The 15,754-nt window shown below is 41.5% G+C and overlaps 2 protein-coding genes across 7 annotated transcripts in view; both read right to left on the bottom strand.

Moving 5' to 3' along the window:
• Positions 1 to 2,011: 2,011 nt before the first annotated feature.
• On the bottom strand, positions 2,012 to 5,344 carry LOC128437283 (40S ribosomal protein S17). Its single transcript, XM_053419373.1, has 5 exons — positions 5,270 to 5,344; positions 3,645 to 3,796; positions 2,610 to 2,715; positions 2,420 to 2,485; positions 2,012 to 2,131 (listed from the first exon to the last, which is right to left on the bottom strand). Exons 1-5 carry the CDS (start codon positions 5,270 to 5,272, stop codon positions 2,054 to 2,056), a joined length of 405 nt encoding a protein of 134 aa, XP_053275348.1. The 5' UTR covers positions 5,273 to 5,344; the 3' UTR covers positions 2,012 to 2,053.
• Positions 5,345 to 6,280: 936 nt separating this feature from the next.
• csnk1g1 (casein kinase 1, gamma 1) overlaps positions 6,281 to 15,754 on the bottom strand; it is a 28,618-nt gene continuing 19,144 nt past the window's right edge. Inside the window, exons 11-14 of one of the 6 annotated variants that reach the window (XM_053419028.1) lie at positions 15,503 to 15,613; positions 13,766 to 13,866; positions 12,052 to 12,102; positions 6,281 to 10,399 (exon numbers count right to left, since the gene is read on the bottom strand). In XM_053419028.1, the coding sequence (XP_053275003.1) occupies positions 10,345 to 10,399; positions 12,052 to 12,102; positions 13,766 to 13,866; positions 15,503 to 15,613 (318 nt within the window). In that variant the 3' untranslated portion in view covers positions 6,281 to 10,344. Of the gene's footprint in view, positions 10,400 to 11,662; positions 11,687 to 12,051; positions 12,103 to 13,765; positions 13,867 to 15,502; positions 15,614 to 15,754 lie in introns of all 6 variants that reach the window. The other 5 variants (XM_053419037.1, XM_053419048.1, XM_053419055.1 and 2 more) reach the window with 5 other exon arrangements.

Raw genomic sequence — 15,754 nt, 5'->3', positions numbered from 1 at the left:
CAGGGAAATTGTGCCAAAGTTGTAGAAACTCCCTCAATGTCTTTTCAGAGATTAAGTTCACAAGTCAAAATGTTCCCACATCTCAGGTCATTTTATTATAACAGGTCGTCCTTGAGTCCAAGTGAATATTTGAACATGTGATGAAATTACCTTTTAACATTCCTGATGTTTCAACTACATGTGACCTTTTACCTTCAACCACAAATCTAATCTGTTCAAAGTGAATGTGTCCATGTTTTCATCGTCCTGCTTTATCGGCAGAATTACTCGACCAATTTCCACGAAGAACAAGGTGTTTAACAGTTTCATTGATTTCTTCTTGAATAATCATTGATCTTGTTTAGAGTTTGTGCAATTTGGTGCAGATCCAAATACAAACCTGGATCTTGTGAATTTAAATGTGCTTTATGCACCTTCTAGTTTTTACTCGATTGACATCAAATTTTATTTGTATAGCCCATATTCACAAATCACATTCGTCTCATAGGGCTTTAACAGGGTGTGACATCCTCTGTCCTTAACCCTCAGCAAGAGTAAGGAAAAACTACTAAAAACCCTTTTAACAGGGTAAATATATATGTAGAAACCTCAGACACGTGAGGATCAGTCTCCTAGGACGGACAGAAGTGCAATAGATGTCAGGTGTAGGAAAACATCAAGATTAAAGTTTTTAGCAGCATTGATGAGGGTAAACATCTTGAAGGATAACTTCAACACGATATGTCAAGCAGTCCTGCTGCAATCATAGTCTATGGCCAGCCAGCAAGATCATGATCCACACCTATCATGATAGGGAGAGCGTGGCCTAGGGCCTCGGTTCCCAAACTGGGGTACATGTACCCCAAGGGGTACGCGAAGTGGTTCAGGGGGTACGTGGGGAGAACATTTTATCTGCGTTTTCAAAGTGAAAAAGCCCATTACATTTTCAAACTGAGCTATAAATAATCTTAAATAGTCTGAATAGCCAACTCGCATTGCCAAAAATACCCATATTCAGCAAAATAATTACACTGCCAAAAAAAGTTACAGGTAGGTTAGTGACCGTTAGTCAAAACTAGGGATGGGCATAATTAATCGACAATCGATTAATTGATCCTTAAGAATTTCGTAGATGACATTATTTTGTCATCTACGATTATTATAAGTCCTGAAATCCCTGACAATTTCAAAGTTTCAAGTGTTATAGGCTGTATACGTGTGTCGGGGGGGGTACGTAGCTGGAGATTGAATGTCTGAAGGGGTACGAGACTGTAAAAAGTTTGGGAACCACTGGCCTAGGGGATAGAGCGGGTGTTCTCCAGCAAGAAGGTTGCCGGTTGGAATCCCACTCTTTCCCATCTGCATGCCAAAGTGTCCTTGGCAAGATACTGAACCCCTAAGTGGCCCCTTATAAATGCTGAGTGTTCTAAAAATGTAAGTCGCTTTGGACATGTAATGATCCACCATCAAGATCAGATCCTCTATAGTCCACAGTCATTGTCCACTGACGCTTATTAGGATCCATCATCAGCCGCCGACCTCGGTCGTGGTCCACCACCATTATATGAAGGCCCTTGGAACTGCTAGATCATCCACTGACTGTTTAAAACTTCCAATATTGCCAATAAATGGAAAGATTTATTTATTTGATTTTGTTCTATTTTCTCATTTAAGCCCATTAAAGACCAGAAATATCTCCCTGTCACTTTAAGAGCATGTAGATTGATTTCTCAGAATAATTCATGGATCTTAATGGAACTAAATCTGAGTTTGTGGAATTTAAATGTGGCTGTTTGATGAGGTGACTGTGGTATGCGCTCCACTGAGAGACTTTCTAGTTGAGGTCAATGTCAGATGTTACTGGAGACCACATAATAACTTATTAAAGTATACATTTCATAATAGAGATATTAAAGCACCAAAAAACTGTTTCCTTCCACCACAGAGGCTTCTATGTTTTTTCTTCTGTTCATTGTCATTTAGAAAAAGATCATTAACCATCACTTCCATCATAAAAAAGAGAAAAGTCATCTTAACAATTACATCCCTTTATTAAGACGATTATTAAACATCATTACATCCCCCGAGGCGTCTTGAAGTTCATCCCGATAGTCGGCTGAGTGACCTGAAGACTGGAGAGGCCACCGAAATCCTGCAGAGGAAGAAACAGTCGTCAGGATTCAGGTAGAAGAAGAAACATTATACATTTACTTCTATTAGAGGTTTTTGCTTAAATAGATCCTGTTTAAAAAAAGTGTAGTTAATTATAGTTTATTTATAGTCGGTTAACAAACAAGCAACTGATCTTTTTCATGCATCAACTGATTATTGATAAACAGTTAAATCATCGGCATGGCAAATATTTTTCTGTGTGTTCCTTGTCGAATTGAATATCTGTTCTAAATGAGACATTAACGATTAATATAAATTTCCCACTTACCAGCATCTTGAGCATTTCCTTTGTGTCTGGATCCACCTCGATGAGCTCCTGGTCCAGAGCAGAGATCTAAAGGATTAGAGATTAAAAAGAAGATATTTAGTTGTTTGAACTGTGCAATGTTCTTCATTTCGGGAGTTAAATAAAAGACTTAATCTTTCTCTTAAAGACGAGGAAAATAATGTGGACAGACCTCAGGGACGTAGTTGTCCCTCCTCTCTCTCTCCTCCTCCTGCAGCTTGATGGAGATTCCTCTGACTGGACCGCGCTGGATCCGCTTCATCAGGTGAGTCACATACCTGGAGCACCAGCAGGAGAACGAGGTCAGTGTGAGCAGAGCAACAAGCTGAAGACTCTCAAGTCCATAATACAAATACTACTTCTATAGATCTGTCTGCAAATCCTTCATGTTATCTGCTTCACACTGGCTGTGTGTATTCTTAGTGGTCATGGGAAGGGGAGTGTTGGAATTTAGACTTCCTGTTTATTAAATATTAATACAAATTTAATAACACAAGACGCAGCAGTGTGTCTTCAGGCTGCAGACCGAGGTGAACAAGTCTTCTTCTCGGTCCTCGGATTAACTTCAGCAACTGGATCCAACCACAGGTCAAAATCACCACAAGTTCATTTTGATAACTTGCTTATTTTTCTATTCACCTTATTGGACAGAGACACACTGAGCTCTGTCATTGCAACAACAATCATAAATTTACATTCTGTTTTCCAATTTTTCAAAGTAAAAGCACAAAGTTGTTTTTGTTGCTGAGGTTCAGTAAATCATTCAAACTTAGATATGAACCCGAGACATGCATCAGTAATGAGGGTCTTTTATTAACTACATGGAGCTGTGCACGTTTTCAGTCCTGGACTTTCTCTTATTACACATCAAGTCTTACTGAGGCTGGAATGTGTGTCAGCTAATGGGCTTCAAATTAAAAGGCTTCAACCATTTCTACTTATTTCTCCGTCTGACGTGAACCAGGACAAACGGAACCAGAAGAGACTCAAGAACTCCGATTTAATTTCCAGCGTGAAACCAAGACTTAATTTCCTCTGATTCTCCAACTGCTGTGAGAAAGATGAGATCTAACAGTTGCCGGACAAGTGTCACCTTCCACCCTGAGGTCAAACTGTGCACAGCAAGTCCCTCACACAACTCATAAAACTGATCTGAGGTCTGGGGGACTGAACATCAGCCAGCAGGATCGTGTCTTCCTCCACTCACCCTGCGATCTTGTTGCGCAGCGGCTTGCTGGGGATGATGGCGATCTCCTCACACACCCTCTTGTTGACGTGGAAGTCGTTGCCCAGACGGGTGTAGTACTTCTCGATGATGACCCTGGAGGCCTTCTTGACCGTCTTGGTCCTGACGCGTCCCTGAGGAGCAGCCACACCAAAACACTTCAGCTTCCTGACACAACTGGAAATCCTCTCAAGTTCGTTAAGTGCTTTTAAAAGTTATTCAGCGGTGACTCCTCCTGAGAGTTTGTCTCCTCAGAACACGGTAACCTAATGAATAATACACATCTGGGAGGAGACTAATTATAAAAATTGACACAAATGGTTTTTTTTCTACTGTTTCTGAAAGATGTAAATTTATTTCAGTTTTCCATGGATATAAATTCACCCGCTGACACAGTACGAGTCACTTTACTGCTCTGGGTTTCAATTTAAGAACTTTTTAAAAGAGATTAATTAATTAATTAAGTTTAAAATAGTTTTCTTTATCGAACCCAGTCATCAGCAATCACTGGAAACCAGTAAGAATAAGAAGGACTTAGATATTAGCATTTTGGTGTTACCTTACTTTCCAGCAGGAAATATTAATAATTCCTAATAATGAACTTTTAAAACACAAACTAGAAGCAGAATTCTGATCAATTAATCAGTTAATTTCAGGCCCATGAATGAAACTCAAGACTTAAAGATCTGTTCTATTAACTTAAGTGAAGATTAAGAGCAATTTCATCCCTGTATGTCTAAAGCACATTTATTAAACAATGACAACACGTAATTTATGGAGAGGAAGTTAGAGTAAACGTATTAAAAATACTGAGTAACTGATTTTTTAGTTTAAACATTAGTTACTGATTTGAAAGGTGAATATTGTATTTGATGTTTTGACACTTTCAGATTGGTTAAAGTCGAGCTAGAGAAAATGTTTTAAATTGTGTTGCGTCACTTAACGGAGCTGAAGTTGATTCACATGACCTTTAAGATCCAAGGGAAAAAACTTTATTCTACACGTGAAAACAGAAAGTTATTGTGGTTTTGAAAGTTTTCAGAGAGAAAAATTCAAGCCAGAAACTATGAAATTGTAGAAACTCTTCAAAACACAATCTCATAACCCTTACATGTTTTTTTTTAAACCTTTGATATTGTTAAGTTTCCTTTAACCTCACATAACAACCTGTGGAAATGCAAGTGAGTTAAAATCCTGAGCCTCAGTTCCAGGTTGGGAAACATTAAGATTTTCTCTTTTTAAACATTATTTTAACATTTGAAATTAACGGATAATAAACAAACTAACAGTGTTGAGGTTTATTAAATTTAAAAAGTCATTAGCGACCCAGACGCAGAGGAACCCGCAGATTTCCTCCACAGATCGCAACCGAGCAGAGCCGGTGCACCTCCGGTTGTTTGTAGCATGTTAGCTACCGAAGCTAACGGCAACATTTTGCTTTTTAATCTGAATTTCATCCGCTAACGGGAATAAGACGCGGTGTTTGTCGTCATCCGGGATGTTTGTGTGCGGACTGAGGCCCGAAGCCGCTCGGGACGCGGACACACGCGGAGGATTAGAGAGGATCGTGAGGACTGAGGAGGTGAAGTGTTTCTACAGGTACCCACCATGTTGGCTTGGACCGGAAGACGAGAGGAAGACGAGGGTCAAAATGGGAAGTTTATAGGCTGCTTCACCCACACCGCGACAGCACCGCCAGCTAGCGGCGGGAGGAGAGAACTACAGTACTCAACTCGTAAATATGATAAGCATAATAAAATAACCTCTGTAATTGCATGTTTTCTTAGATGGCAGTGTATAATTAAATCAAGTTGTCTAAAGCTTTAAGAGCAGAAACATCAGAGTAGAGATAAATATAAAACAATCTAAATAAATGAACATGAAATAAACTTGGGGATTAATAAAATTCACCTTTTCATCACTTTACCTAAAAGTTGTGTTGGAATGGTTCACAGCATCAGGATTCACTGTATTTTCCGATGATGATGAATGATTCCTCTGTTTAGTGATTGGTTGGTGTAAAGAAAATGAATCATAATTAATTCTTTATTTCAGACATTTCTCAAAGTAGAAAGCTTCTTAAATGTGACAATTTACTGATTCTTTTTGATTGAATGTGACAATAAATCAGATATTTAGTTTTGAATTATTCGTGGGATTAAACAATCGTTTGAAGCATTAACGGAGTTGCAGAAAAATAATTTAAAATAGATTTTTGAAATAACCGCAAGTAAAAACATAAAAATTGTTTATTAAATGATGCACAACTTTCTTTAACATGTATGATGGTTTAATGTCTAAATCAGGCTAATGACCAAATCCGCTCAAATTTAGAAAAAGTAAGCTATAGTATTTGTAATTGCTATATATCTGTGTACCAAGTATTCTTATTTATTATCCTACTATTTTGTAACTCCAATTATTTTAATTTCCCTACTACTATATTTATCTTATTACTATTACTGCATGCTTTTATTGCTTCTTGTTTTGTTTCTGATGGAGTTTCCCTTCCAAACTTTTTCACTCATTGTATATTTGATGTGACAAACATCTTGAATCTTGTGAAGCGTTGTGTGTCAGGAGGAGTTTGTACAAATCACGTCACAGAAGACTTCCCACAAGGTGGAGAGAGCTTTTATTTTACATAAAAAAGGGTGCAAACTGGAGTTTCCCTTTAGGTGTGGAGGGAATAAAAAGTGATTTTATAAGGTTCATGTGTGACACATCGTATTTATATGAATTCAAGGAGGAAAACAAAACAGGCATCTCAAATAAAAAGGACCTTTACCTTTCTGCAAATTAAAAATATGAAACCATAAAAAGAAGAAACGTGGCTCCTCATTGGTGAAGCCCTTGACTAACTCATTCGAATACATTTTTGAAGTGACATTCATATTTCAACACAATATTTATTTACAGTTTTAAGACTTCTCTTAATCATAGCTCTGAGAAAGAAAGAAAAACAAAAACAATGCTGAGGGGAGGATAAACTCTTGCAGCTGTACAATCTGATTTTCCACAGTCTGAGAGGAAAGAAATCGTCAAAAAAAACACATTTCATATGGAATCCCAAAAAGAAAAAACTACAATTTTGAACACTGTACAATTTACAATTTTCAAATAATCATCACAATATTGCAGTAAATGTCACCCTAAACCCCTCCCTCAAAGAAAAAATATACAGTAAATCCAAGACAATTCTACAGTACAGCAACAAGGAGAAAGTGCCAGAGAACCCAAAAGAGACCGAAGCCATTCATTCACACCTCAAACTGTCCTTCGCTTTGATTTACACAGCTTTGACACACGATGAGCGACACACAACCAAAGCCCGAAACACACACGTCTGACTGAAGTGAGATATAGAATATGAGAAATGAGTGGGACTGAAATGGAACGTGCTGTGAGGAGACGTTTCTCTGCTGGTCACGAGGACCCGGAGGATTCACAGAGACTCGACTCCCTGCCGTCTCCGGACAAAAGCCATGCAGATACAAATCACACAGAGCGCTCCTATAGCCGCTCTGCACGAGGCCCAGAGGGTAAAACAAATGCATACACCAGAGTAATAAGTCTACATCTACCAGTTCAGCCGTGAGCGACAGAGTGAGGCCAACCCACAGTTCAAGGAAGAAGCAGACGTGGTGGAGATGCTCAGTCACAAGTTCAACTCTGAAACAATCGCTTTCTTTCGGTGTGAATGAAAGAAAGCGACTCTCTCCAAACACTTCCTGGTTCTGACTGAAAAAAAGACAAAGGACACGTCGAGGAGTCGAGGTGGAAATGCGATGGTCAAAAGAAAAAGAAACCCAAACATTCAACTTCATGTTTATCCTGGCACAGGTAAAAGGCATGGGCGAGTAGTAGTAGTAGTAGTAGTAGTCTGAGGGAATGGCACTCGGGGAATTCAGAGGAGCGGGAGTGGGGGGGGGTAGGGGTGGAACACTGAAGGCTGTATAGTCTTGATATCCATCTCCCTACACAGTAATACTTTCAACAAACGCTCCAGGTGCTGCAGATGTCACAGGTTTGGTGTCCGGGAATAAAAACCTAGGGGGTGGGGCGGGGGGGTTCACCCTTCACCCTCGCCGGATTCAAAACACATAACCATAAATGTTTCACAGAGACAAACCCGCATCTGACGGCACCTTCACCGGCTGAGCCTCGTCCGGTCTGTCACACCGAGTCCGAGTCCCACACACTTCACCACCACCCGACACTCAAGAGGCACTATGACGTCTCAGAGAAATGAACACCTGTCATTCAAACAGCCTGTTTCCTCCCCCCCCCCAAATCCGACGTGTGAATTATTACAATAAAAGACGGAGAAATCAATAATAAAAAAAAAAATAAAAAAACGAGAGATAAAGAAAATAAAAAAGGTCCCATAGATTTTCATATTCAAGTACTTTCATTAAAACACAATAACTTAGACCCTGGAGTAACTGACAGGTCAGGGGCAAGAGGAAATCAAAAAGCTATACAGTGTAAATACACCCAACGAGCAGGTTTACATACGGATCCATTGAGAGAGTTTACAACATTGTGTTTGTAAAGATGACAAACTCAGAGTCCACTCGTCCAGGACTGGCATGGGTGAGTGTGCAGAGAGGAGTGGGGGGGTGGGAGCAGAAGGGCGTCATGGCACAAAATAAAAGGAGAGGTAGGGTTGGGGGGTTTAAAAATGAATTGAAAATATATTCCCTGCACCCTAAGGGAAGGCTTCGCACACGAGGCAGCTACAAGTTAAAGTAATAAGCACGTTTGAAGTACAGTATCAAGAAGGCGGGGTCTCGTCAGGGAAAGCCGGGGTCAACAAATGTAGTGCAGTCATGGTTTCAAGCTTCTTTTTTTTTTTTTAATCTTCTATTTTGTTACCCTCTCTTTCCCCATAAAACCATGGCTTTTTGGAATGGAAAAACAAAAACAATTCACATTAGCAAGACATGAAAATAAAAACGATGTGCAGTGGCTCCCTCTCTGTCAGGAGGCAAGGTGACGTGTCGAGGATATTGTTTTCAAGGCAGTCCTCCATGACACTAATTAAAGAAAAAGAAATGGTGACATGAGGTTTTTCTCTCTCTGCGTGAAAAGGACTCGAACATCAAACATCGCTTTGCAGCACAGGGGTCACGGGGGGGGGGGAGACGTCTCAACACTGTCACAGAGTATTACACCAAACCTCACTTATGGCATCCCTCTCTCTCTCTCTCCCTCGATAATACATCTTCAGTGTTACACAGGAAGTCATTCACTACTCTGATACTATCTGGGAACAAGTCGTTTAAGATGCAGGTGACCGCCGGACAGACGGCGCCGCACATCTCACAAACCATCATGCTGCCGCAGTGTGTGTGTGTGTGTGTGTGTGTGTGTGTGTGTGTGTGTGTGTGTGTCCGGCGGGTGGCGGTGGACAGGTCGGGGTTAAGGCATTGGACAGCAGCGTGGACAGGCTGGGATTGAACCTCCAAAGCACATCACGCCCCCGGTTCTCCGAGGCAACGTCCCCCAGTGTCTGCAGAGTCCATCACTAACCATCACATTGTTAAGATCCAGAACGAATTAAGACTCTCCCGCTAATCCACCTGATTTTGGTCTCACTTTTTTTACACATTGGTCTCAACGCCGCTACTGCAATTTCGTTTCCATGCGCATAACAGATTATAAGATTGCTCCAAAGTCATTTACCTTACTGTCCATACATTCAGTGTGTATGTGTTAGAATTAGTAAGAAAACTGGTGTCAACCAAGAGATAAATAGCATAAATAGCATTTTTTTGTTTCGTTTCAGCCAAATCTACAAGTGTCAGGCTGCCGCTCATCATCCCAGAAGCCGACAGGAGCAGAACTGCAGAGTCAGAGGAGACTGTAGTGTGTTTGGAGAGCGGCCTGGTTAGAGGGGAGCGCTTTAACCAAGCAGCGCGAGCAGAAATCATCCCGAGAGAACGCAGTGCAGGAGACGTCTGTGGTCGTCTGTTCCCTCGGGCCCGGGTCCCAGTTCCAGGGTCGACCTCTTTGGAGGGTAAAAAGTGCAGGGGCCGGCCGGCTGGCGCTCTCTGGTGACACTCCTGGCTCCTCGTGTGTTCAGGGTTACATTCAGCCTCACGTCAGGGAGGACCAGAGGGGCTTGGTGTCAAAACGAGTTCGCAAACTAATCACAGGCAAAACACCTCGAACTGGGACAGAGGAGAAATGAAAATAGGGTTTCGGGATTTAAAGAAATTAAAATAAAAAAATCATAGCACGCCACAGGTGGAAGGTGGTTAGATTAAAACAGGAAGACCCGTCTCTTCCTCTGCAAAACCACAGGATATAAACAAGGAAAAAAATACAGATGCTGCGCGTCTTGAGGAAAAAGAACTGAAGATGATCCCCTGCAAAGATCCACTGAACAGTTCCCCTGTCCGGCCGACTGGCCTGCAGAACATTCCCACACATCTTGGCGGAGGGAAAAAAAAAAATATATGTAAAAACAAGAAAAAATTTAAAAACAGGACTCCCATCAAAAGACACAAGCGTCTTGAACATTTCAAACCATATGGAACTGGTCCCTCCGGAGCACAACTCAATCAAGATCTTCCTGTCGTCTCCATCTTTCATTCTGAATGGGACCGTTATTGATTTCTGAAATCACAATCAACTGAGCCGGACACTTGGAATGTTTCAGGCCGGTGGCGGACGATCATTTGTGCCTCTGTGTGTTCTTCTTCCGTTTTCTCTTGAAGAAGCAGCAGCACCTGCGGAGAGAGACAGACGTTCAGTGGACATGAAGATGAAGGAAGTGTCAGAAGAAGCTAAAGAAAGAGCAAACGCAAGCTGACTGCTTCAAATCAGTGTGTTAAAAATCCCAAGAGCCTGATCTGAGATATGTGACAATGAGAACTGCAGCTGCCAAAAGGTTTGATTAGTAAAAGATTAGCATTAAGGACACGACGGGTCCATTTCCACCCACCACGTGTTTTATTCATCTCCCATTTTGAAGAATTAACTGAGCTGCAGTGACTCTGCATGAGAATGGAGCGGTGCACACAAAGAGCACGAGACAGGATGATCAATAAGAACGTACAAAGACAAGCAACACAGCTGTGGATGGAGACTTAGGACAGTGACTGGGCACTCTAAGGCTCATCTATTAATAAATAATGGTGCACCATGCAACAAGAGCTAAAAGACCTTTAACCTGAGGCCAAATGTTCTGCAATAAGGAGCTTAGTGTCAAATATGAGGATTAGTTTAAAATATATTGAAAAGCTTATTTATTCTTTCTGCCCTGATGATGTTTGCTTAAATATTTTACAGCAGCACTATAGACTGGATATAAAGATGGACGACATGTCTTCACTTCCTCCCACTAACTAGAAATAAAGCTCAACTATCCCGGGTTCGAAAGCTGCCATCTTGTGAATTAGGAGGCAGAGTTTGAGGCTTAGCGATCCGGGGGCGGAGCCACTTCATCAAGGTCAGGTATGATACACAGGCTTGACCAATCACAGGTCGCTCTCAGCTGTCAATCATGATGTTTCACCACGTTTTTAACAAAATAAAATGGTTAAAACTAAATTCACCAGAGAAATAATCACTCAATGTGATAAGAACCACCTGAAATGAAAGAAACCATCTTTGGGATAAATGGTCCATGTCCCATTCACTAATGGACAAGATGTGATTCATGATCAGCCACCAGGTGGCGACTGAGATGCTTTGGCTTTACTTTAGAGGAGCTGGCATGTCCTCCATCTTTACACAGAGTCTTTGGCTAACTCACATTGCAGCATGGTTTATTCTTTACTCAGTTTCTACTTCACGTTGGGTGGTGGATGATAAAAGGGCAGAAACTTGATATCACACGTGGCAGACAGTGTTCTCAGGAATACGTGTCACTGTTGTACCAGTGAGAGACTCAGATAAAACCATGTGAATGACAACTCCTCTGAGCCCAGCCTAGGCTGGTCCACTCCCTGTCCCATGTGTCTGATGTGGACGAGCAGAGAGGGACTCACCACAGGTTGAGCATTTTCAAGCAGCTACAGAAGAAGAGAGAGGAGAGGGTGTAAAGAGAAAAGAAAGATAGATTAATACAGCAAGACCAGGATGATGGGACGGGGCACATGCCACACAAACATGCACGCACACACACACACACACACACACACATATACACATAAACAGGACACAGGTGGACGTCGAGGAGGAGTTTGGGAGGAAAAGATTAGAGAACATCTACTCTGCAGATTCATGTGTCTCCCAGAATTCATGTGTGTGAGTGTGTTTCAATATCAAAATGTGTTGTGTAATTTACGCTGCATTAGAGAAAAGATGGTGCTTTTAACATCCTTTAAAATGTTTTCCTTTCTAAAAGATGTGTTGATTGTTTACATGGGAGATTTACATTTTCCATCTGTATGTCAGACACTGATCATCTGTCTCCTCACTGGTGGAACTGCAGCTTGGTTTCATGTGAAAAACATCACAGACAGGTTTGGTCAGACTGACATATTTGTAATATTTGTGTGCAAACTTCCTCCTAATCATATATTGTACTTTTAATAACTGTACATTAGCATCACTGGTGGAAAACAGTCCTTTCAACCTGATCTGCAGCTCATTCATATAAATAACGACACATGTGGCATCAATTCACAGGCAAAACAATAATTAAACAGCATTTGAAACATTACATCATGTTCTTATATCTAACATACATGTGGTTGACTGGGAATCAAAGAGAAAATTGTGTGAATAGAGAGGCTGGAGGAAGATCTGACACCGGAAAGAAGCACGGACTGAAGTTAAAGAACCTCTGGGAGATTCATGAAGAGACTCGTAGAAGAGAAACATGGTTTACTCAGACTGTGAAGGTAAATCCCTGCAGTTTGTGTGAGTATAACTCTGAGCTGCACTGAGAGATAAATGCAATGATATGTTGTATCAAGATATACAAGATGTATTAGGATATAAAGTTTAGTGCAATAGGAAACATTATCATATATTACAAGGCTACAGGAGGAAATCTAACATGTACTTGAGGATACAGGAGAAAGATTTCATTTGGCTTTATTACCTCCGCCGAGGAGGTTATGATTTCTCCTGTCGTTGGTTTAATTGTCAGAACGATTGCACAACTACAAAATGGATTTCCACAAAACGTTTAGGAAGGATTGGACATTGGACGAGAAGGAACCCAGAACATTAAGATGTGGATCCAGGGAAATAACTGTTTGAACTGTATATATTGTGGGATCCTTCCCTGGGATCAAATGATTTGCTCAGTGCAAGTGTGGCAACAAAGTGGTTTTTAAATGTCTTGGCATTTGTTGCATTCAGCACTTTTGTAGCTAAATCTTTCGTTCATACTTTTATCAAACAAAAAATAAGCCGGCTGTCGACTGTGACATCGACCTCAAACTGCTTATTCTCTCCCGGGGTTAGGGGGTTAATTTAATCCCAGAGCTTTGGGCCACAGAGGAACTTCACTCGGCTCTTCTCAGTCAGCTCAGCCACAGGACGTTCAGCCAGCAGTGCAGTTTCTGCACAGTGGGCGTCCAGCTGTGTAGCGTGGGCATCAATCCAGCTACTGGTGCTGAAGATTAGCTTAGAAAGCTCTTCAGCTGGACCCACCAGCTCTTAGATAAACTGAGAGAAACCAGCACTGACAACAGCTTCTTTTCCTGTGATGTTTGTCTCCTGAGGGCAGAGAAGTCTAGTGTCTCATCTTTATACATGTGACCAAGTTATCACATGGACGGTCTGGTGTGACTCAACTGGCTGATTCAGTGAACTGACAGGATCTGCATCGCATTACTGCTCAACACATGATGATCAGATGTTTCTTTAGGATGTCCAGGCAACTGAAAAATCAGACAAGCTCCTGCCTTATGGTTCATCTACATTAGTTTGCTTTCTATACAGATGTATAGACAGAGGATAATAGTGGCAGGAGCAGGATGACAGCTGGGGGGTGGGGGCTGTCACAACTCCACTGCATAGCAAAAGGTGGCAAGAGAGAGACACAGACAGAGAGAGGTAGAGAGGAAGAGGAGTGGAAAAGAGTGGAAGCGACAGATGGACATGGAGGAGTGGTGTGGCGGGTGTGTGACACATACTTGGCCTCATCGACCACTTCCCCCTCTGCCTGAGCTGTAATCGGAGCGTTGGAATGAGCCGGATCGTCTGCATTCAGCTCCCCGTTGGTCGAACTCACCACCTGTGGCACAGAGGGGCGGGAACTTCAGATCGATCCATCGAAGTTTGTTTAAACGGTCTCATGTTAGCACGTCAGAGGAGAAAGTGGAAAACAACCGGTACTGCTGGGATAGAAGGCTTCAGAAGAAAATACATTCATCACTTCACTTGTATCGTCTCCTCTGGGGAAACATGTCAGACGCCGGCAGAGAACAACACAACAATAACACACATGAACATGATGGCAACACTTTCTATAGTAATAAAAAACGTCCACTTCAGCTGGCACTTGGTATCAGTACCTCTCTGAGTTTGTCACCAGTCTGTCAGGAGAACTTGCTCCAGCTGGAAGCCACCAAAGTCAGAAATGTATAAATTCACCACATGGGGTATTAACAGCAAATCTGGGAAATTTTAACTTTGAAAATGTTAGTCCCAAACAAAGAGAGGCGAGTGACGAGTTTGAAACCAAGAAACTTAGTAAATCTGTAAAAAAGCTTTTGCTGGGGACAGAAATCTATTATTCAAAACTATTTGAAACATTTCTCCATCAAACTTATTTCGCTTCAGGGGATAATAAGTGAAGTTAAACATCTTTTACCATCTGTTATTTAATATCTGCAAGGAGCTGATAGAATGGATTTGATCAAACCATGTTTTCTGGCTTTTGAACTTCACTTTGCAGACTTTTAAACTTTATAAATTACAATAAAACACCACCTCTACAACACATTAATATGGCAGAGGAATAAAAAAAAAAAAATTATAATCTTGATTGTACCATTAACCTGTAGAAGAAATAGTATTGTAATTATTCTAAAGGAAGACAGAGGTACCACTTCGTGCTTACTGCCGTCTTCAAATATAATTACCCAGCGTCTGACAGGGCAACGTTCAAATCTCTGCACGGTTTCAATATGAATGACACAGAGTAGAACGAATGGAGATCTGCTAAAGCAAACACTGTACACACTTATACAAAAAAAAGCCAGAGAGGGACGAGGAGGAAAGAACTACACGACTGGACGTCCCTTTATGGACAAGGAGCCTTTACGACTTGAGAGCATGCACTTAGCCGGCTCAGCCAGGTCACCCTGCCATGCAAGAGGCTTCTGCATCTCACAAGGAACGTCCCAGCGCCATGAAGAGATATAAGACCTGAGATCATAATTCAACTAACTGATATTTAGAAAGCTAAAACAAAATATGCACTAGATGACATGCACATGGTGGGGCAGAAAAATAACATTTCCCAGCCAGGGGGTAAAGGGGTGGGGAAGGTGTATGGTTGTAGATCTGTCTCACATACAAATTAAAAGTCACGTCCTGGCAAAATGGTAACAGGAAGTACCTTCAAAATAGTCTAGAGATAGGTATGGACAAAGAAAGCCTTGAATTAAAAAAATAGTATCTTTTGAAAATGCTTAACCTTTTTAGAAATCTGGTTGAAAATGCTCATGTTAAGAGTATATTTCAAAAGAAGAATAAAGTCTCATATCTCAATAAAACAAGGCTAACAAACTCAAAATGTCTCTATAATTAGACATTTCTGAGAGCAGCCTGCCGGTTGGTTTATTCTGGTTTCCATCGTGTGAGACAGATCTGATTCCATAGAGATTGAATGGGAGCTGCTGGTTGATCAGGTGAGGGGTGTATACCTGCACTGAGCCCCCGTGCCTGTCCGCTGCCAGGTGGGAGGTCAGATAGGAGGAGTTTGCTTGGCGTGTGGGCTGCGCCTCCCATGCTCCTCGTCGATCTGAGACCGCTGTCTGCTCGCGGTGCGTCGGTGATGGGAGGGGGGAGGGGGGGTAGTGATGGAATAATTGTGTTAGGAAAGATGGGTATATAGGTGCGTGAAGCCAGGTGTCATGCAAAGCAGTATGAGAAATGGAGAAGAAAATAAATTAACA

This window comes from Pleuronectes platessa, chromosome 1 (genome assembly GCF_947347685.1).
Source record: "Pleuronectes platessa chromosome 1, fPlePla1.1, whole genome shotgun sequence".
Lineage (NCBI taxonomy): Eukaryota > Metazoa > Chordata > Actinopteri > Pleuronectiformes > Pleuronectidae > Pleuronectes > Pleuronectes platessa.
The sequence above is the reverse complement of the archived record's forward strand: the minus strand, read 5'-3'. Positions and strand labels throughout refer to the sequence as shown.